Genomic DNA, 23,812 nt, shown 5'->3' with positions numbered 1-23,812 from the left:
TCCTGAACTGCGGCCTCGATTCCTGTGAGGATTATGCATGCTCAGTAAGTGGCCAGCTCAAGCACTTGACCAGCAAGTCCAGTCACTACAGCCTCTTGCACTATTCTAGGCGACTGCAGTTAAGAACCAGTAGAATTAAGAAGTAGTTTGCCACCGTTTTTTTAAAAAGCTATTTCAGGACAAGTACATTCAGACCACTGTGTTTCTACTTATACATAAATTCTTTGGCAACAATTTTCTAGAAAGCAGAATATTTTTTCCTATGTAATACTTTATTGTCTCCCCATGAAAAACTGCTATCTTAAAAAATCTGTAGCACTTTCTATTATAAATAGTATTGTTCCAGATTAAGGATTAGTTCCTCCCTGAAGGAAAACAGATTTTAAAACCCTCGTCATTATCTGATAACTGTTTATGTAGCGATGTTAAAATAAAACAGAAAAAGAAAATCATTCAGTATGCGGTTTGTCATTTTCTAGAATGTTAGTGTATGTTTATACAATAAAACCAACATAAGTTATTCTAGTTTGTTTTAAAAACCTTAGTAATAGAATATATTGCTATCTGCAGATTCATAAACAGAATGCGCTTTTTCCATCCAAGTTCAAGTATTATTAGAATATTATTATTACTATTATTATTATTGAAGGAGCTCTAAATCCTTGCCATTTTGCCTGTCTTTACATTGTTTTGGTCTTTCTGAGAAATACCGAGTTGTGATCATTTGTTCATGAACAAAATCAACATGGAGCTTCAGTAAGTTTTGCCTGGTAGAAGGCAGCCTGTCAATCCTTTGGCTCTTCTGAGTGCCTTTGGAAGAACATATCTGAGACTAGTGGTATAGATACAATGGTTGCATGATTTCTTGGATGGCTGATGAACTTAATTCCTTCCAAGTTCTCAACATTCAGTCTCATTTAAAGGACAAAGGTGGGAAGAACCCAACCCAAACTTATACTACATCAGGAGATATCATCTTCATTTCTTCTTGGTACTGTGAGTTGCTCATAGGTTGGCAGGGTATTATTAGGGAGGAAAAGATCCGAATTGATGTTGTGGCCTCTCTGAGGTGATCTGTTGTTCCCTTGATCCCCTTGCTGACGGGAAATCAGATGATGCAGCATGTCTGTAATGAGGTTCAGCTTCTGGTCCATCTGTGTAACCTATAAAAAGACAAAGAGAAGGTTTATTTAATAGCAGCACATGAGAAAATTGTAACAAACAGGGCAATAAAAACGCAATATTACAATGACAGTTTTCTTAATTAGGATCACAACAACCCTTATGAAGACACCACAGATTCCCAGTTCATCAAATAGGGCATTAGAAATTTAACGCAAGTTGGATGAGGACAGGTCTGTTAATACTCACCTCTGAGATGCACTTTGACACTCATTTTATACCTGGATGAATGAATGACAAATGGGCTTTTGAAGAGAAGTGCTGGAGCAGAGAACTAAGTCCCAGAACTGAGATTCTGTGGGGTTTTGTTATTATTATGTCCATATATTTTGAAAACATGATAAACTTCTAACATGCTTATATGCCTTAATAATATCAATATGTTCTAGTAAAGATCTGCTCTATTTGCAATGATCTAATCAACTCTAAGCTAGGACTGACTGATGCACTTTGTTACATTTGGGTCCAATTACCAGCTCAGGCTACAAAATAGTCCACAGATATTTTTGTCAATGTGAGTGTAGAGCAGCTGGGGTCTGTGGCAAGGGCTGGGAGTGGATCATGATTCAGTTTTACACTCCCCTAATGACACAGTGTTTGCTAGAGTTGCCTTCTGAATGACAGGATTCACAGCAAGCCAGAAACTCTTCTAAGATGGGTGAAAGTTGATTTTTCAACTGGGGAAGGCTTAACTTCAATCCATAATGCTAATTTTCTTCTGCCTTTAGATAGAAGCTCATTTATTTATTTATTTTGTTTTCCCTCTTTCTGCGCTTCTAGCCTTAAGAAGAAAATATAATGAAAAAACAGGATACTCAATAGAAACTCGGTTATGGATTTGTCCAAAATTTAGACTCTATTTGGTGTACACTTGTGGTCCTCAGAGGAAAATAAAGAACAGAATGTTTCTAGGAGCAGCACAGATTCAGTCTCTGTTTTCTTGCATTTTCTAGTTAAGAAGTAATCTGTGCCCTCCCTTTTATCTGGCATGGGAAGCCTCTTCTCTGTGCTGCCTCCAATGTACTGAGCCAAATATCCTGAGGGGAAGATGGGCTCTTCCTGCTTCAAAGTCTTGCCCACTCTCTGCCCCTTGGCATGGCAAGCATTGAAATTGGGCAGCGAGTCTGTCCTATGGCCTCGTGCTTCCTTCTGCAAGCCTAATGAGAAAGCCATGATTTTGCCATTGTAGTCTCTGCCTACAGGGATCCCCAAACACTAAGTAAATTTTAGGCAAAAAGATGTCATAGGTTTTAAAAAGGGAAAAGAAAGTAAGTGCAAAAAAAAAACGTGATAGGAATAAATATATGCCTGAAATATCTGCTAGAAAGTAGTGAAAGGCACATAAAACCGCCAGAGAGAGCATGAGTGGGAGCAATTTATATGTACCTGGCTATCATCCAGGTATCACACAGGATAGTAAAAGACAGTAACGCTGAGCAGAACATCAACAAACCTGGAGGATTTCAGCAGAGACTAAAATGTTTTTCCACTGTAGAGAAAATGCTGGTTTTTTCGAACACTTTGTACAACTGGTAGGGAAGCAGATACAGTGATTTAAAAATATGAGGTGCCAGAGATTTATACTTTGCAGCTGGTTTTGAAAACATTAGGCAAAGCACCCTACATGGTACATGAAACACTAGTAATTCTGGATGGAAATGGCTGTTGAAAGATGAGATTCTTCAAACGAGGAAGCTGAAGAACACATAAGTTCAAGATTTCTTGAAGAAAATGTCGATGGAAAACTGAGCAGATCACCAGGTTTTAATTTCCTCACTACTTATTCTCTCCCTTCAAAAACAGCACGCTTTGCCCAAGTGCTGCCCATCACAGATGGCAAACTCATGATGCTCCAAGTGTGACAGTACAAATCGGCTATAGCGTAGCCTGAAAAACATCTCATTCCTCCATCCCCACTGCCCAGGTATCACTTGCTTTCTGAGACAGCTGTGCTGGAAGGACTGTAGTGGAAATCTGCAGACAAACAGCTATCTTCAGAGCCCGAAGGACAACTTTTCCTCTAAAAATAAATGTATTTTTTGCTATTTATTCTAAACTAACATGGGGATTTATATATATATATATATTTCTTAATTTGTGATTCCAGGCAGGGATTACCAGAGGAAACACAGACCGAAGATATATCTGGAAAATGTGCATTTATGAAACTCTTGCAGTGAGGAGCTATTGAACATGACAGTAGATTGGACTGAGATCTGGATAGCCCTTCAACAGCTGTGCATCTTGGTGATGAAATACTGGAGAGAAGTGAGATGTGAATATTCCTGCTGGGAAATAAATTCCCAGAGATAATTGTCTAATTTTTTCTAGGGAACAAGGTTTGGCTGCTGCAGCTGTGGAGTGCAGGAGGCCCATAGAAGCAGAGGCAGAAGCTAATTACTATTGAGCTGAGTCATGTGAGTTAAAAGTAAAGACCTTCATCTTCTACGTTCCTGCTCATTGGGGTAGGCCTCTAAAGCTGCAAAGCTTTTGTGGAGAAAGGTCCAGGTATCTGGCTGTGTTTAATTGTTGTTTAATGAGTTTTGCTTCCCAACAAAGCAAAGCATTTCTCAGGGAGTCCTGCGCCCGTGAAGGGCTTGTTCCAAGACACGCTGAAGTCAGTGGTAGTTTTTGGCAATCACAGACTTCCAGTGACTTCAGCAGGCTCTGGATCAATTTTGGACTGAATTGTCAATCCCAAATAGTAAAATATTATTTGGATATTACAAGAGAAGGAGCAGCCTGGATTTCTGTACATTGCTCTGCTCATGCTTCTTGGGGCTGGATCAGAAAAGATGACATTAGCAAATGAGATGTCAATGGGATGATGGTCCCCCATCCTTGGTTCTGCCAAAGGGGTGTCTTCTGCCTAAAGTATCAGACATTTGAAAGAGAATTAAAAGCCACCTGAAGGCAACTTCTACTGTCATCACAGGCCTCTGATGTACAAGAATAAGAGGCTTATTGGTGAACAGCCTTGCTTATTAACACTCCAAATCTGCTCGTCGTCATCTGAACACACATCCTGAAATAGATCATTCACTTGTTTGCTGCAGAGATAATTATACCCACTAGAAAAATCTCACTCATTTTATTAAACCAGCTTTATGCACTTAGCATGGAGAAGTGTATCATCTCCCCTGAATTATACTTTCAAACACATTTACTTGATTAGAAATTAGCTATGATGCCAGAATGAATAAAAGTAAAGCAAACACAAAAACTGCTGATGTTGCTATAATCTTAACTGCTTTGGACAACTCTGATCCTTCTACTTAAAACAGCAAACAGTGTTAATTATGTAGAAAAATAACTCAGACTGATTTGTTTCTTTTAGGAAAAACGAAGTAAGCTCTTTCTAGCTGATTTATGTTTCATTAGAGGCATGATGTTTGGATGATCAGATTCTTTATATGCAAATAATTTCCTTTGTATTTTATAGTTGTTGGGGAGAGGAAGCAGGGTTTGAAACTCTTCAGAAATTACACATCACTGTTACTCCTAAGTCTTACTGAAATATTGTATGAAAACAAGATTTTTCCATCCTCCAAGATAAGGTTTTTTTCAAAAAGATCCAAGGAACATAGATTAAGCACAGATGGAGAGAAGCAGATTTAAACAAGTTTTGAACCTAGCTCTTGGAAATGAATAAAACAGTCCCATCCAAGCAGTGCACTGCAAAAAACCCAACCGACCAAACAGTACTTCACCAAGACTCGAAGATTACAGCACAAATTTTAAGCTGCACATCAGGAACAAATGTAGCTACATTACAGAACAGATTTTTGCTGTTCCTCAAGAACTCACAGAGGCACTTGAGTACACTGACACCCCACACAACTGACTAGTGGTGATGACGCAGTTCCTATCAACCACAGGGTCCTCTCAGGTCACATTTTCAGGAGAAGCAGTCGCCTTCAACAGGATATAGAATGACATGCCAGCTTCTATAAAGGTAACGAAGGCAATCCAGGATGTGTTAGTGAACAAGACAGAGACCGTTCTTGTGACGAGAGGAGACAAAAATAAAATGAGCAATTTATCTATTAAAATTCTCCAGATCTTCATATTATATCCATTTAAAATGACCTGTAATTTTAAGCATTCATAGCAAATTCATTGTATGATTCAGAACATGAACTGTAACAATAAATTTCTTTCCTTGCTTTTAGAAACAAAAAACCCAAAGAAACCCAAGTGGCTCCAGGGACATCTGGAGGAGAGCCTCCTTCGTGCATCCCTGAAATGGAGAACTAAAGAGCAGCACGCTGGAGACCCACTCTCCAAACTTACTTAGGGATTTACTGTGAAGGAGCAAGGACAGGCAAAATTACAGAGCTGAGGAGAACGCTATTTTCAGCCATGGATATTCAGGATACTGGCGAAGCCAAAGGACAAAATCAGGAGTTTGGCATCATTTAGGCCACAAAGACCACAAATTACTAACAAGTTATGCCAAGCACTGTTTCATGATCTGGAGGGATCAAGGTTGATTAATGATGTTGATTAAAGCTGTCTCATCTGCCTTCTTTCTCATTCTCAGAGATGTCAAAAGTAAATATTAGGGGTAAAAATCATAGTCCCTTTGGACAGAATGGTGGTTTATAACTACCTATGTTCTTAACATGGTTGACTGATTAAACAAATAATTTGTGCTTAATCAAGAGATTTTTTTCTCAGCACAGTGCTCGCTTGGTGCATTCAGGGGGACTGTGCTTGTTCTTAGTACAGAAAGTTGAGCAGGAAGCTGCTAAAGGAGAAGAGGAAAACCAGAATGCAAGCTACGACTGGCTGAATTAAAATGTGATAAATGAAAATTTCAACTACTTTTCCAAAATTAGACTCCCAAGCCTGCTACCCTGACTTATCTTGAGTAGCATTCATTCCTGGGGGTACAGCTTTTTAGCTCAAAGGGAACCAACTCTTTAAGGCACTTTTTCAAAATAATTGAAGATGACCGGGGAGATCATCGTGTATTTGTCACTGCTGGTGGCCTCTTAATAAGGAGGACCCTATTGTTCTACAGTGTGGCAAACTTCTAGGGAAAGAAAATAATGCTTTCTTCATCTGTGCATCCTTATAAGCAGTGTTCTATAGAGTCCCTAATGTATTCACTATTCAATACTATACTCAGTAATGAGCTAGCTTTATATTTCAGAAAAATGTACAAAAATGTCCTTTCTGTTAACAAAACCACTGTCAGACACACTAATGACTCAGTTGAAGAAAACATAAGAGCCAAAAAATATTCCAGAACTTATGGTACCTGTTAATGGCAACGATATGACGGAAGTTACTGGTATCAGCAGTACTTCAGAAAACAGTGAGTGTGTTCTGCAAATGAAGGTTTGGTTATAAATCGTGTTTTTCTTCAGTGGGATCCATCCAGTTTAAGCAGTGTACTTGAGAATCTTTGAGAAAGCTTCAGAAAGCTGCTTACCTGGCTCCTCTTCTTGCCAAGTTCCTACACATATTGGTATCTCAATATCTCTAAAAATGAATGGTTTAGTTTTGAGGGCCCTGTGGACAGCAACATATATGATGATAGGAGTGGCTTTTCAGAGAAGCTCAGGGATAGGTATGAGAATATTCACAGAGGATTTACTTTGAACGTTTCTTTATACCTATAATAGTGGCATCAGAGACTAATAATTTCATTATTATTAAATAAAGTTTCTTTCTTCAGATACAGGACTCTTCAAATATTATGGAATGAGTCTTCCTTCCGTTTACAGTTCCCAAGATCCCAGATTCTTGCAAATCCCCTAATCAGAGCTTCTGGCTTCAAATCATTTATTTTGTTGCCAGAAATCAGGCAGCACTCTTGCTGGAGGTTATATACCCATTGCTGAGGTGTTTATAGGAGAGTGTAATCTGCATGAAGGAAGATTTGTTCTCCAGACTGTCTGTACTTTCTCTTGAGAGTTGGCCAAAGAAGGGAGTATGTGTGCAGTGTCTGGAGGAAGGATAGAAGAAGTGGAGCCAGTGAGAAAACACTCTCCTCTAGTGTAAGATTACTCATCACTAGAAAAATATAAAGGCTGAGCTTCTGAGTAACAAAATCAACAGGTTTTGAGGGTTACATGTGACAAGTCACTTTCTAGTCAATGAAAATTTTAGACACTGTAACCACTGTCTTAACTGACGACTAAAATGGATAACTTTGAGACAAAAAGCATCTTTAGAAAGAAAGATTTTTGCTACACACTGTGTCCTAAAATCATGCATAAAGCTATCAATGCCAATCTCTTCTTCACTTTGAGATACTAAGAATTTTCTGAGTTTTTTTCAGTAAACTGAGACTATTGCCGGTCTCATCTTACTTTGCATTTTTATAGTAAAATACTTCTAGATTTCTCAAAAGTGTCAGAAAACCTCTTAGCAGTAGCAGCAGTAACCCTTAAACGGCTGCTGATAATTCACCATTAATCAGGGTGTGCTGCCCGTGCTTTCAACAGAGGGACCTGGGATTGGGAAGAAGCTTCTGAGTCATTAAGTCAAGGTCAGAGCTCAGGAACAACCAGGATTTATAAGCCAGTTGCTCGTTCTGATTCTCCAGAAGTTACCTTATAATATCAGTGAACTGATATTAAAAAAGGGTTTGGCCTGGCATAGTAAATTCCTCATGCCCCACATAGAAACTCAGTTTTGTCACATATTTTTCTTAATTATGTTGGGAAGTAAAACAAACTGGTAACACCAGTATGTGGCCACTTGGTTACTGACTATAACACTTGTGGCATTTTAAAGTAATTTTTGTTTGTTTGAATAATTTTGTCCTGACTGTGCAGCACAAACTTCAGGGCACCAGATGCTGAAGCCATAGGAAATGGGAGAAGTGACAGGGTTGATTTACGCGTTATTTCTTTCCATTAGAATGAGGAAATCCATTTTGATAACCAAGTAACTATACTGCAGAGAATTATTTTTCCTTTCCAAGTGTCTTTTTCCCCAAAGAAAAAAATGTTTTTCTAAAAGTTTCCTCAAAGCTTCTGGAAATTTGACATCTCTGGTTAACTATTCACTCAGCTCCACTTCTTTCATGTGGATTTTCAGGATTCTTAAAAGAGTGGAGATTACAACCATAATGCCATTTTTCAGATAAGATGTCTCCCCTGAATTCTATTTGAAACTGACACTAGTAAAATACATGTACTGATAGGTCAAAAACTGAAAAACTGATATGAGAAAGCCACTTCAGTAATTTGTGATTGAATAAACAATACAATATAAAATACAGCATATATGTTACCAAATGCAGAATATTGGCAGCATTTTTTTATAAGTGCCTCTTTCATGATACTGCCATTTTTCCTCATATGAAAATCAAGAGACAGCCTTCAGAACAGCAGTAGCTGAAGAAGATGTTATACAATAGAAAAGACACCTTCACAGCTATCTTTGACTATTTCCAGCCAATTATGCACAACTCCTATACATAATCCCTATGTGTATAAATGCTGCAGACCAGCAATAGGCAAAACTTCAGGTACAAGAGGTCTATTAAGCAAGGCCTACACAGACACAAGTGGCAACAACAGATGCTGTGCTTATATAAGACAGCAATTCCTTTAAGATCTTAAAGATTATGAGAAATAAATAGAAATCAAAAGTTAAAAACATACGAGTTGATTTGGTTTTTATATGTCACCTTCATAAAACTATCTGGCCCTAACTTCCTGCTTGACTAAAGGAAGCCAGGTAGGATGAATATATAGCTCTTCTTCTAACAAGGAGGTTGGTAAGACACAGGCAAATGGAAGAATTAAGTTACGGGAGAATGAAAAACACTTGGCCATGGATGGTTATAGAGTACAAGACCTCAAAAGCTGGAAAGCTTTTGGGGCTATGCTTGTTTTAGAAGAGGAGAGGATTCAGAAATGCCCGAGGGCAAAAAAAGTCAGAAAGAGATGACCTAAAATGTTGCTAGGCGAGACAGAAATGAGGACCATGATGGATGTGGCTGGAGGAGATGGCAAGAAGCAGAGACTGGACATGGCTCCTACTTGAGAAGAGAGAGCTGAGAACAATGGCTTCCGTTCAGAGCTTTTGTTGTTCCTATTAACAACTTGCAAAAATATTTGGCTTATTTAAAACACCCAAACCACTGGAAATCAGCTCTTCCTGAGAATCTTTGTTTAGCTCTAGGTGTAGATTTGGACCATGAAGCCCCTCTGCCTGCTCATCGCTCCCCAAGGGCAGCCCTGCTGGCCTCGCAGGACTGAGCACATGCCCAGATGTGCACAACACACACACATCGATCTGGCATCCAGAGGACTATAGCCAAGCAATTAAAATTTGTGGTTGACTCTTGGTGTAGATAAATGAGACAAGACTTAAAACATATGGAAATTTTCAAGTTAGGACAGCATCCAAAATCTACAGTCTTTGGCCCAGCACAGCCTCAGGATACAGCATTTTTTTTCTAAAAAATATTACAAAGGTCAGATATTTAGCTTTTTAACCCTTTCCTCTAAACTAACAGAGTAACAGTAGATGAACAAGGGAGCACAGTTTTTCTCTCCTTGGATGAAGACAGGAAAGTGAAGTTTAGGGTCTTGTCTTTAAACATAACTTTTATCAGGAGCTACTAAAGAAGATAAAATCCCCCTGGTCCTATTAAGTGAATACTCTAGCTTGTTCAAGAATTTGTTTAACTCCATCTACTGTAGCCCCACCTTCAGGAAATAATATCTCTTTGACCAGACACAACTGTCCTCCATTTCCATTTAAAAACAAGACACAAGTTGGCAAGAAGAGAGGGATTCTTTCCTTCCAAGTGAATCAATGATACCAAAAGTATGAAGCATTTATGTATCCACAAAAATCACTGGACATCCATCTAGCACCATCATCATAAAGAGTTTTCGAAATGGAGCCTTGTGGAGGACATCAAACAGACTTGAGACAATAAGAAATTTAAGGGATGTATTGACCAAAGAAACTAGGTAGAAAAGCTCCTTATTTTGATGTAATAGTTTGTATATAGTTATATAACAAGTAGCGGTAATTAGTGAATCTTATATCCAAAGCACTGTGTGAACCTCTGTGTACCTACACAGTAGGACACTGCAGTAGCTGTGTACTATTATTGCTAGCACAAAGTGGAGAAAACTGAGGCAGTAAAGTTAATGGCCCACCTCCAGATATGCTAAACATCTTTAGCTTCAATTTGGAAAGAGGAGCTCTAAAAAGACCTCAAAAATATTTTCCCCTGTCCTGGGCAGATCTTCAGATCTCAAAGAAAACTTCAAAGCACTTTTCTGTGTTTTAATGAGACAGAAGGTTGGAAAACTGATGGCTCTCTCATTTCCAATCACATTCTTGTTCAGCAAAACTCTCCTACATTGTGTCCTTCTGGTTGAGCACCCCAGTACCTATCTGCAAGGGAAAGACAGACTCTCTGTTCAGTTTAAACAGGCACTTATATTTCAGATGCTTGAGTTCCACAGATGTGAAGAGAACTCCCCACGGTACTTGCCTCTGGAGGACTCTTTCTGCTGGTTTAATCACGGCAATACAGCCTCTGAATATCACCCCATATTTTTGTTGTCAGAAGTTTGGCTATCAGACAACAGCTTTCTCCTAGTTGTAGATTCCTGTTTCCAGTGTGGAACAGTGGCATACTTACAAAATTTTAGGGTTAAAAAGAAAGCAAAGGACCCAACTAGCAAAAAATAGATCCCAAACTCTTCAACAAAATAAACCCCAACCCAGCCCAACCCCCACTGCCACCCTCACCAATTAAAGAAAACAAAAGTGACTAATCTTGACCTCTCTCCAAAGGGGAATGTTTTGCTTCTTGAATGCTTGGCTCTGGCTCTTGTATGATACTGGGACTATGACTAATAACCTCTTGCCGGAGTACTGCTGATAATTTCACCATTGAGTAGCTGTTCTCGTCCTGGATCATCATAGTATGCACTTAATTTGCCAAGATTTTAGTTAAAAAACCCAAACCAAACAAATAATAAGATATATGTTCATAATCCCCAGCGTTAGAAATACATTTTTCATCTTTAACTGATACATTTTGCCTGACAATTTTTCCTCCTTCCTTCAAACTGTTATTTTTCAGATGCCTGCTATGAAATGGTTCCTTTTTTCCTTTCTTTCTCTCAAACACTTTTCCTAATTCAAACCAGATTTGAGACTGCTGCTCTTTTAAAAGCAAATATGCCATGTATCACATCAAGTTAGGTCAGCATCGCTTATGTTATGTTTCACATTCACCCACATGAGGCATCCATACAGCTTTTTAAAGGGAATAAAGCCAGACTGGGTGCACTGGGTTTTTTTTTTTGTTGGAAGTGAGGCACATCCACAGGTTAGGGATCTGATCTTATGGCATGGTGTAAGTACAGAAGGGCACCACTATCTGCTTTTTGCTTGAAATGTTAAAAAACAAGATGACTTAGACTGGTTTTTCAAAAACAGGTTTTTGGCCAGTTCCTTTTTTAGCATCTGTAATGTACTCATGATTTATTATTTGATAGTTAATATATGGGCAAAAAATGATATACACTCCTTTGTACCTAAAATGAGCTTAAAAGAATTAATAACCATATGATGGCTTCTGCAGCAGTCAAAAATGGAAGGGGAAAAGGAGTGAGGGAGAGAAAAGGAGAGAAGCAATTACAACAACAGTGAGTTTTGAGATTCCCTGAGGGCTGATGGTAATTAAACCAACGGCAACATGAATCTCTGTTTGATGTGGTCATGAATTTGTTTTCAAAAGAAAAATCTTTAAAAAGATTCTTTCAAGAGAAATTTTTAGAGAACAAGCTCAGCATAAATAATTAGACCAGAAACACTTTGATAAATGTTATTACAGAGAAGTCATTTATGGGCCATGGCATTTGAGGATTAGAATCCTGGTGATAGATAAGGTGGCAAGTTTGCACCCATTCTGAACATAATAAACTAGGGTCGTATTCTTGTGTCCTTGAGTCTGCTCCTCTTGTTTTGCCATTGCATTAAGCTTTACAAAGACACAGATGCATGACAGAAAATTTCAGTGGGAAGCTCAGTGGAACGAAAGAAAACCACACACAATTCCACAGGCACTTTTAATTCCCAGGAGCTGCCCAGAGATCAGAGGTGAAATTTATCGGTGATAAAATGCCTGCGAGCCCACTCTACTCTCCCTGCCCTTCCAACCGCCATTCACTCCTGCTGAAATCATATCCTTGGAAATATCTCCTTCAGAATGATCTAAAAATAAAAATGCTTTCATTTTGTAGAAATATAGGCACCCAGCAAAAGCACTGAAATCCAGAGAAGATGCAGGTGCTCTGTATCCCCTAAAACAAAGTTACCTTGCACACTCCAAAACTGCATTGCTTTCATTTACTGATCACTTCAAAAGGTGGAGGCATATACAATCAATCATAAGCTAGCAAATAACCAATGAGTGAACTGGAACTTAACACATTTACCAGTGGAAACTCGCGTTTAAAAGGAAAAGAAACTGCCTGTTGGCTGTCATGGCATTATTCATAAAGGCAAACTAGCACATCTTACGGATACCAGAAGTAAAACTACAACAAAGGCAGCCAACTGCTAATGAAGAAGGGTTTTCAGTCAAATTTCATGGGTCATACAAAGTCATTACCATGCCTGCAGGAGTTCATCAGCTCTGCCAGTTGAATTTTGGGGAAACAAAGTGATTATTTTTTTACGCATGTTGTAGTTTCAGATATTTTCTTTAAATTCCAAGTTGTGAAGTCAACCAGCAATGTGAGAATACCAGCTTCAATTTTCAGAGTTAGCTTCTAACCAACATTATTGCAGAGAAAGCCTTCAAAACAGGTCTTCAGTGTACACCGAGGTCTCAAAAAGTAGATTTTAAAGACTCCTTTTTTTTTTTTTTTTTCTTAAATACAACCTTATGGCTTTAAGCCAATTTCCATATGCTTTGGAGATCTGACACATTTTAAAAACTAAGAGACAAAGTGTTTGCCTGCTGCTGGTAACAAATTCTGCATGGGTTGACTTTCCAAACTGGTTCCATTGCAGGTTTCCCTCTGGTTTGGAGTCAGTTAAAATATCAAGGCTCTTCTCCATAACATTTTAAGCTATAATAATTGTAAAAGTAAACAAATGTTTCTGATAAAATAATGTGTTTTAAAAACTTAATGGTTGACAAACGTAATTAAAAAATCCTTAGTGCCTTTCCTTGTCAATAGATTATTCTAGGAATAGAGCCAGGCTGGGCATTTATTTGGACTGGTAAACCACAACTCAAAGAGTGGATCTATTGGAAAGGCAAGTGACTGTGCAGTGGTGGAAGCAAAAGGTTCACAGTCTTTCCTAGCTGATCAATCATCATGACAGGCTTGAAGACTAAATGATCTGCCCAGCTGCAGATGTTAGACGTGCATCCACCTCTTGCTGTTTTTCGCTTTCATAGGCAGTAGCCTGGATTGTTCACACTTAGGATAATGATGATCATTACTGTTCAAAACAAAGAGGATTTGGGCTTTGTAATTTTATCATATGATAAAGGAGGCTTCTACACAAGATAACACAGTACTTGCAGTCTAGACATGATGAAATACTGGAAGATCCTTCAGGCAGAGGTGGTGATAGTTTTGCACATAGAGGTTTGACGTTTCCCTTCTCCACTCCCACCCACTACCAGAACTGTTATCAACTGCACAAAGGAGGAGCAGGAATATGTAGCTGGATCTTTCTCCTCAAGTCCCTGCCATTAAGGGCTGCGCTAGTCCCTGTTAAATCAATAACAAAATGAAGCTTCTCTGCAATGGGAGGCAGCATCTGTTTCACAGCACCCAGTAACACTCCACAGCATTTACAGATGGGAAACAAGGGGCTGCGATGTGCAGAAAGCACAGGAGAACGCCACAGTGCTAGAAAGAAGCTACCCAACCTTGTCTGTGACAGACAAAGAGTGCTACAGCATCTTCAGTGGCTGCAGGTGATGAGAGACATCACTTTAATTCTCATCTAAAGGATATCTTCTTCAGCATCACAGAGGGACCAACTTTGTCTTGGGCATCAGTCAGGAAGGACTTCATTGACAGTGGCACACCAGGAGGGAACAGCAGAGCATCAGCACGCTGCTCTCTGAAGCAAGCTGCAGCCTCCTCCTCCTGCAGACTGAGCCCTTGTGCTCACCGCAGCCAGACCGTGCTTTACTTCGAACATCTGGGTATCACCACACAAACGGGTTTAGCTGCAGGCATTTCTTATTTTCCCTTTGCATATTTTCCTTGAAAGAGTGAAAGAGTTTACTATGGAGTTATTTATTTTCTTTCGTCTGCTAATCTCTTTTGGTAAGTAGTATCTTTTCTTCCTCCAGTCTGAGAGAGTAATCAGCTACTCAGTCAAGAAATTCATTCCTCATCACTGCAGGCTTTGGAAAAAAGTTGTCAGGTAGCATCTACTAAGACTTTGCAGATTAAAATGCTAATACCATTCTGAATTAATTAAGACATTTTCATCCATTTTCATGGATGACTTTAAGTGATTTAGCTAACAATTTTAGCTCTGACACATCTGCTCTGAAATGTGAAAGGAGTTTGATTCAGTCTCAAGTAACACGGTTCCTTTCAGGTACATGTTGCTCCTTTTTACTTTATCTGCATTGTTGATTTATGTATTCAATCAACAGCCTTTTCAAATACAGAAATGATCTCAAATTATACCTATGTTTTAAGATAGATTCTGAATGACCGGGGGAATAATACAAATGATAAAAAGATTATGTGTTTCTGTTTTCAGTTTTGACCTCCAAGCCTCAAAATGCTTTATGATACCCAGCACTCGTGGCTGAGGAAATGGAAAGAATGGAAGGTCAAATGACCTGCCTGAAGTCCTGCAGAAAATGATTGCTGAGGCAGGAACAGCACCCACATGGCCTGAAAACCCTACAATAACCACACTGATGTACCTTTCAAGATGGGTCATGGACTGTCATGACAACATAAGTGTCTGACACTGCATTTTAAAAGCTGATTTACAGAGAAGGCACAGGAGGTCTGGCTGCACTTACTCCTCTCTGGCTCAGCCAAGGACTCGTAGTGTACATGTGCAAGTGAGAAGACCATGTGTGACCAGCTCAGATATGCATTATTTATATAACAGTTCAACTGACTGAAAAACTAATAAATCCACAGCCTGCAGATGATGTGCAGACATACAGCCACATCATCTAAAATATCGCTTTGTCTTGATTCTTTGTTTCTTTATTATTTCTTTTTTTTCCTCTGTCTTCTTTTTTTTTCCCCTCCCCTGCTGCAGTACAACAGAGCATCTAATATAACAGCAAAATAAGCCTCTGGCTAAAGAAGCAGCTTGTTTAAATCACAGGGGTTCGCCACATACAACGGACATGTCAGAATAAGTGTAATTTTCCAGGGAAACGTTTCTATACAAATACTTCCTATAGGTCAAACTTTGTCACTGTGACACAGTGCTGCAAGGTGTTAATCCTTCCCTTACTCTCTGAGTGCCCTTCACACCCAGGGAGCTTGTCAGTGAGGAAGATCCATGTATTTGGGAAGAAGAAAGCATATGTGAAACACATAGTCTACAACTTTCCATAACAGTGATTGCACAATATGAGAGGTCAAAATGAGGTTTTTCTCCTGATGTATTGAAACCATGGTCTATTTATAATTATACCATTAATTTAGGGATTGTATATCAGTGCTGGACAAAGAAGATTGCCATGTGCAGAAAATGACATGAACTCAATCTTTGCAAACAGTCCCAGAACCTAAAAATGCTTTTGTTAGTACAGCAACACCTGTACTAATTACGCACTTCACTCACTCGGGGGTCATTGCTCATGGCAAAGGTTTTAAATCAGCCACCCCAGGAGACAGACATCATTATACTGCTAGAGCAGTCATTCTGATCCTGAAAAACTAGGCAGCCCTGGAGATACACTCACTCTCTGAAGTCTCTAACTGTGAAAGACTGTAACATCTCATTGCTGGGTACAAGAACACAGTCCAGAGCATTTGAATTAAGAGAGAAAACTAAGAGATTAATCAGATACCATTGTTGAAATTTTTACATTTAAGCATACGTTCTTCTGACTTTCATGTAAATGAAAATTTTTTCTGTCTCTCATTGTATACCAATACCTAACCCAGCAAAACTTGTAAGCATGTTAGCAATGTCAAATAATACAATTTTATTCACTTTGTGATTCATAAGTCCTATATATGCACTTAAAATAATGCTAAAACTCAAATGTCAAGGTCAGTATTCACTTTTTCCACTGATGTAGTTCTCTGTTTGAAGTCATCTGCAGTTCTCACCAGATGGTTTTTACTACACTGATGCTAATCAGTGTTGGTACTTCTTTAGCTCAATATGCAAAATTTGAAGAGTCAACGGTAGATAACCTGACCACCAGCATCTAACTGGTCAGAGGCGGCAGAGATACCTGCATTTCACGTTCCTCTTCTCCTAACCTGTCAGGCAGCACTTAAAACCCATCGGCAGATTTCTCACCAGCAAATCACAGAGCGGAAAGCTACTCTATGTAGGTGCTTCCTTCAATTAAATACAGTCCAAGCTTTTGTGCTGCCCTCCACATAAAAGTAGCACCATTTCTCCCAAAGGCAAGGAACACCACTGGCATGGGCAGTGGTCTCCACAGCTGCTCTGCATGGCAGCACCATACAGCAGGGTAATTAAAAGAGGAGTGAGAGAAGCATTTGTTCAGAGACAGCAAAGAACAGGAGCAAGGGCAGAAAAACAATGGAGCAAGGGCAGAGAAGGGATCTTTTAAGTGTTCAGCAGTTTCACAATTGCCTCCTACATGAACGCTAAATTTCTTCATAAGGTGCCTAGGAACACTAACATTCAAGCTAAAGGCAATTAATTGATTCATTTTCTGTCAAATTATCTTCAAACTCTTTAATTTATACTTCATCTTGTATTTTACAAGAACACGGTATAAATTTTCATGCACAGGTAGATGCAATTTTTTTCTTTAATTTGTGTGACCCTTTTCAATCAGATTCATTAGGCAACATTAGAAAAAAAATAACCCCTTAAGCTCTGTGTAGCCCATGAACCTCTCTCTGTCCCTCCACTGTGGCTCACGAACAGGGACATGTTCTGCAACAGTGTCTCCTAAATATACAATAGTCTCAGTTCTCTTCTCTTTTCCCTCCGAGTAAATGAGGAGTAAACATATTGATGTTAATGGGATTAAGGTAATATAAATGGCCTGAAAACAGAGATCACTGTTAGCAGTTAGAAGAGAACACACCAAAGGCTTGTCCAGTTGCACACAACATATCCCCTACAGTAACTGGATGTAGTACACACCACATAGCACTGAGAAGAACTCACATTACTAAGTGGTACATTGTTTAAAGCAGATCTTTCTTCAGTGCACAAATAGAGACAGTGTGTTCTTTTACTCTTGTAAAAAATAACCCTGTCATACACATTCTAGCCATGCCTTCATTCTTCTGTTAAATCTCCTAAAACTGCACAACTTCATGGAAAACATACTATTAAAAAAAACAGAAAAAACCAAAACAAAACAAATGAACAAACAGAAACCACCAAACCTGGCAGGATATATTCAGAGAAACTATAGTTTTGGAAAAGACATAGCAAGGTTTTTAGCATGCACTGTAAAAGTAATGATAACCAAAAGGTTATCTAAAGTGTAATTTAAAGAAATGTGTTTGCATTGTTTGCAGATAAAACAATCCTGAGGCCATGTGTAAAGGACCAAAACTGCAGGACAGTAATGAGTTTGTGAATCAGGACTGTAAATTCCCCGTGCAGAGAATGTGGGAGCCATCAGGAGCACACACGATTGAGTCAGCAGTTACCAAGATACATACATACAGCACAGGCCATTCCAGTCTCCAAACTGCCATTTATAATTTCCTGAGAGAACAGTTTCTTGGCAAGCCTCCTTTAAAAACATTTTTTTTTTTCCAAAACAACCCACCATTCCAGCAGGCTATGAATACAACTATAATTTGGTCTATTTTTCATATCAAGTAGACTATGGGCTCTGGTTTTCAGTTAATTAAAGAAACCTTCTTTTCAGATTTCCGAATGTTGTTTGCAGCAGGGTAGATCCCTCAACAGGCCAGCTCTAAAACAGTGCCAGTTACACATTAAAACGTATGAAGAAGGAGGGAAGAAAAAAAAATAAAAAGACATAAATAAAACCATGGTTTGAAGTTGCAAAGCCCAGCTTACATAATGTCAAATTCGGTCCCCCTGCCAAACTGTTAACTTTTGTCTTTGATGAAAATGGGCTTCACTGTACTTCATACTCCAGAATGTGTAATGGCTTAGAGCTGCCTCTCAGAATTTGAATTCCATCTGTTGTTGTTGTTGTTATTATTATTATTACTACTACTACTACTATACATTAATAGCACTTAGGGGCCTCATCTGACATCAGAGCCCCAATGGGCTATGAGTTGCCTGCACACAGATTAAGAAACAGTCCGTGCCTTGAAAAATGCATGATCTAAATAGATGAGATAAAAAAAGGGGTGGGACAAAGCTCGTGTTTTCATTCCTGTTTTATACATATGGAACTGAGACACAGAGAGATTAAATGTCTTGCCTGTGCTCACATAAAAAATATCTGGGGCAAAAGCTAGGAATTGAACCAAAGTTTTCAAGTTCACATCAGCTTCATCTTCTTTCGTTAACCCTTTGTTTGCTAACTACAACACTGTACACAAATCTGTATTCATAAGCTGAGACATCAGAGCTGCATGTGGCCTCTCGGCATACAGGGCATAAGCACAGGAGGGGAACAACATGATTTTAACCTCTTGTGATAACATATATGTTCACATAGCAATAGTTACTTGTGGCTTTGCTTCTTGCAGCTTTAGAAAAATCAAACTTAGGAAATAAAGTTCCATATTTTGATTTCCTATTTGGTGAAGGAAGTCTGGATTCTGCTATTTCTCTGCAGAGTCTTCTGTGCAAGCAGCCACAGAAACAACAAACTGTGCCATGCTTCAGGAAAAAAGTAAATGATCACTTAGTGGGTTTTTCTAAACATCTGACCTGCAGTTCACACATTCTCACTAAAAAAAGAAAAGGAAAACAAAGAGTAGTTATACATGTTTTAGTAAAGAACTATTATATTACTTAGTCTTCAGAAGACTTTTGTCTTCCGAAAAAAACAAGTAGTTTTCTACTTTAGAAGTAGTTTCCTTCTGAAAAACAAGTAGTTTTAATTATTTTTAAATTATTATTTAGATCATAGAATCATAGAATATCTCAAGTTGGAAGAGACCCATAAGGACCATGGAGTCCAACTCCCTGCTACTCGTAAGACGACCTAAAACTACACCATATGACTAAGAGTGTTGCCCAGATGCTCCTTGAACTCTGATGGGCTTGCTGCCCTGACCACTTCCCTGGGTAGCCTGTTCAAGTGACCAATCAACTTCTCAGCAAAGCACCTTATCCTACTGTCCACTGGGAACTTTCCTTGATGCAGCTTCACTCCATTTCCTCATGTCCTATTGCTGGTCACCAGAGAAAGAAGACTAGCACCTCTCCATCTGCTGTCCCCCTCTACCTTAAGAATGTGTGACTTCAGAGGCTCTCACTTTGGCCAAATAAGAAGTCAGATTTTTTATTTTTTTTTTTTAAGAGAAAAAATAAATGTACCTGAAATTAGGACAACTTCCAGAAAAAATTTAAGTCTTCATTCCAAGGTATGGATGCAGGAGAGCATCATAAAACACAAGATTTTAAAATAATCTCAAAAACATGGGAAAAATTATGTGTTTCTTCCTAACTTTCCTCTTGGAATGGCTGAATCTTTTCAGCTGAAACATTCTAAAAAATTTTAGTTATGAAGTTTTGGTAACACTCTGAAGCACTCGAGCGCCCAAGAACAAGCAGGTGAGTACACATAATAAATCCCAAAATACGTTTACATGGGAGACAAACTGTGCTTCATTACTTGGCTTCAATACCACACTTCTGGTTACTTTTACAGAAAAGAGGACTGTCGTTTCTTGCCTTGGTCAGTAAACAGTTTCTGTTGTACGGGAAATTATGGCATGTCACAATTTTTTTAACCTCTCAAAATATTGGGTTATATCGAGATGTGAAAATTGCAAACTATTTTAATTTGGAAACACCTAAATGGCTTTGGCTTCCTAATGAATGCTGATAGTACTGAAACGTTTTGTTAAAAAAGTAAAAATGCTATCACCATGCCAAAGTGCTTAAAAGGAGTAAAAAGACAATGAAGAGACTAAGTACAGCATTTCAATGTCCTTGGATTAAAATTCTGGTCACGATGAAAAAGGCTAAATCAATAATTCCAAGAGGGTTTGACTGAAAACATTATCCAAGTAGCCTTGTTTACATGTGACAACACAGAAGTTTCTAACTGGACTTCTATTTTTTCCCAAAAGTCTAATTTTTGCCAACTCTATCTAAGACAAGGTATTTAGGACTTCTTTTCAAATAACTCCCTTTCTTCCTGACAAAACCCGACAAACCAAATGTGTCAGTCCTTCCTTGCCCTCCTGAGATGTTGACCCAAGGGCCTGTTCATTGGGGAAGCACTTTGGACCGGGCCTCTGTCATGAGGGAGCCTGTCATGAGGGCTATCAGTTTTAAAATCATGTAAAAACCTGAAGAATTTCCTGTTTCTGTAAGTGGCTGTAACTAGCTCTTTCCAGCAGAAACCCCTGGAGAGGCAAATTATTTTTCCGTGTACAGAACTTCAACAGCTAATGCTGCAAAATAACAGGACTGCCAATAATCTATGTATGATCCTTAGATGGCTGAAGTGCACCTTTCCATCTCCAGCTTTGCCCAAGGTGAACCGGTATCAAGTCCTACAAGGGAAGCCTTCCAAAGCAGACTGTGTTTTGGGATCACCGTGTGAAAATACAATAAGTTGGGTGTCCGCTAAAGCCATTGAAACCTTTGCCATTGACATTAAAAGGAACAGAAGCACAGGCAAGAACAATTTATTTTTATCAACAACATATTTACTTTAGGATTAGCTCCAGGAGCATTCAGGTCAGGGCTGGCCCTGGAGGCACTTCAATCTGAATAGTCAGTCAATGCTAGTCTACTTTTTCAAGTTTTGATAAAAAAGTCTTTTAGTTGTGGGAATGGATGGAAAATATAAATCAATCCAATTATTAGAGGTGAAAATTTTCCATTAAAGTCTTGTATTATTCAATTTCAGTGATATAAGAAACCACCTTGCTCCTATAGCCCAATTTGTTAAGCCAGTCTTGTACACACTGATCTGATTACCAGGGAAAATACAGAGGGGAAAGAAAACAGTAAGAGTCGGTCATGTGGTTTTACGAGACACAGGTCAAAAATCTCAGTCCTGATTGTCTCTTGAGGATTGTAACAAGCTTGAGTTTACCAAGAATATCATGGCTCAAGAAGAAATGCAGCAAGTTCTATAAACTGCATGGGATGACACTGAGCTCCATGATGCTACCGACAATAACAACAGAGACTCACAACCACACCTGACCTGATGAGACCAACCTACCACCACAAACACTGTGTAGAGGGAATTTAACATAGAAAAGGAAGATGCTGAAGACCAGCTGCTGAAGACCCTCCTCTGCCATCCATAGGCATCTGCCTCTTTGGCTATAGATGTTTCTATAGAAATTTTAAGATCCTGTTTTCTAGACAGGCTCCCTAGTCTGTGTAATTATGACATTGTTTCTGATATGAATGGTTCTCCATGCCATGAACCTCCCCCATGCCTTTCCCCCCCCCAAAAAAAAAAAAAATCCTGATTGAAACCAAAGCAAATAGTAGATTTCTATCACATAGAATTTGTTAATAATACTTTCCCTGAAATAGTTCCCAGGCCTTTTTTAATGCTCAAATAAAGGCCCAAACATTTACAGCCAGCACTCTAAGCCAACTAATAATTTATCTGAGCCATACTGAAAAGCTCAAGAGGGATTTTGAATGAAAAATTTAGTGAATAAACTGATAGCCAAATACTGCCTTGGAGTCCTGCCACTGTAATACACAGGATGCATAGAGCTCTGTCAGTGACCAATGTATACATTGAAAAACAAACAGTCAATCAGATAATAGTTAAGTCTTGTCAATCTAAAGCAGAAACGATAATGTCTTTGAGTAAACCATGAACCTAAACATTTTAACTTCAGTGGCACTCAGATGACCGGGTGTTAAACTCCTACTGCTTTATTTTTTTTTTTTTTCGCAAAAAGGTATTTAATCATTTTACAATAAGAAAGGCAAAACTGTGCTTTCAGAACTTCATGGGAAACTTACTACGTGGAGAACTCCCAAAGATTTTACTAAGTGTTACAGAATCTGCATGTACAGACCAGGATTAAATCTCACAGCATTAGATCAGAAAAGACAGACCTTTTTAAAGTCACTTCAGAACTTTAAAATTGCTTTGAGGTAGCTAAAACATGATGATTTTCAGGGCTCAGGCTGTCATGTTGCCAAATGTAAAATAAAATATATGTCAAGATGTATAGAATTTTAGGGCATTTAAAGAAACAATCTTCTCAACTTAGTGGTTGGTTTAAAATTTCTTTGAATTCACATGCAGCATTGTGAACTTAAGACCATGAAAAAGGTAATTCTGTAACTGAAAAGGTTTTTTCTTCATCCTTTTGTTTCGTCTCAGATTTTTCACCCTATTTTGTAGCTGAAAGAAAATGAATTCATATAAGAGAAGCCACATGAAAAAATAGACTTCGCAATTTATTGCACAGTAGTTTGTTTCCAATATTGCAATAGATTGGAGATTTGAACACCCTGTGGCTTTGGCTGGACCGAGAGAACTGGTTTAGCCTTGATTTGAACCTGCTGTTTACAACACACTGTAAGCCCTTCCCATACAGCAGGCTTTTAGTGAGAGCTGTGTGAAAAAAGCCTCACTGCTAACCAAAATAAGGAAAAAGTAAAACATTCTGCACATGTATATTTTTCTTACAATTGCTTTTGAGTGCAAAATGAAATAATTTATATTCTGAGAAAATGTACATTTTACTCTGACGAAACAATTGTGCTGCTCTTTAGCTTGCTTTTTGGTTTGCATGTAAGATACAAAAGAGGAGAGAAATTTCAGTTGCAGCCTATGAAATTACTGGATGTCCAAACTGCTGCGGTCTTTGCTGCTTTACCAAACTGGGCTCCTAGTGCATTTTAAACATTCTGCCCCATTAACCACCTCGGGGATATCCACTGCATGTGTGTATGCACATGAGTGTATTGAATTGATTGTTTTACCTTCTGAACTATTCAGAGATCTGGAAATTACTTTCAACGAGCAAATAAACCATTGGAATAATCTCTGGAACTTATCTCAACCTCTGGAGATTCCAATGTTGAGCTAAATACACCAGGAAGCCTGGACTTGTACTTTGGCACTTCTGTTTCTAACTACAACACAGAATCAGAGATGAAAATTAACATAAAAAACAATTTGTAGCTAGAAACAATTAAAATACGATTTAGCAAGGCTAAACTGTCTAGAATTTCATGTATCTCAACTGTGCCTTTACTGTGGATGCTTAAGCCCTAACTGAGACTTATGGATGTGAATAACTATGTGCACTGAGAGCATTCCTCATCCACTTCAATAGTATTTCTTTCAGTA

At 38.6% G+C, this 23,812-nt stretch overlaps 1 protein-coding gene across 1 annotated transcript in view; it reads right to left on the bottom strand.

Annotated features, from left to right (window-relative positions):
• Nucleotides 1-962: 962 nt before the first annotated feature.
• The window catches only part of KCNQ1 (potassium voltage-gated channel subfamily Q member 1), a gene marked incomplete at both ends in the record, with an annotated part of 351,244 nt that continues 328,394 nt past the window's right edge, over nucleotides 963-23,812 (bottom strand). Inside the window, one exon of the mRNA XM_080346267.1 lies at nucleotides 963-1,163. Coding sequence (XP_080202393.1) covers nucleotides 963-1,163 — 201 coding nt within the window. The remainder of the gene's footprint in view (nucleotides 1,164-23,812) is intronic.

Source organism: Nesoenas mayeri (genome assembly GCF_963082525.1).
Source record: "Nesoenas mayeri genome assembly, chromosome: 5".
Taxonomy (NCBI): Eukaryota; Metazoa; Chordata; class Aves; order Columbiformes; family Columbidae; genus Nesoenas; species Nesoenas mayeri.
This window is presented reverse-complemented; position numbering and strand designations above follow the sequence as displayed.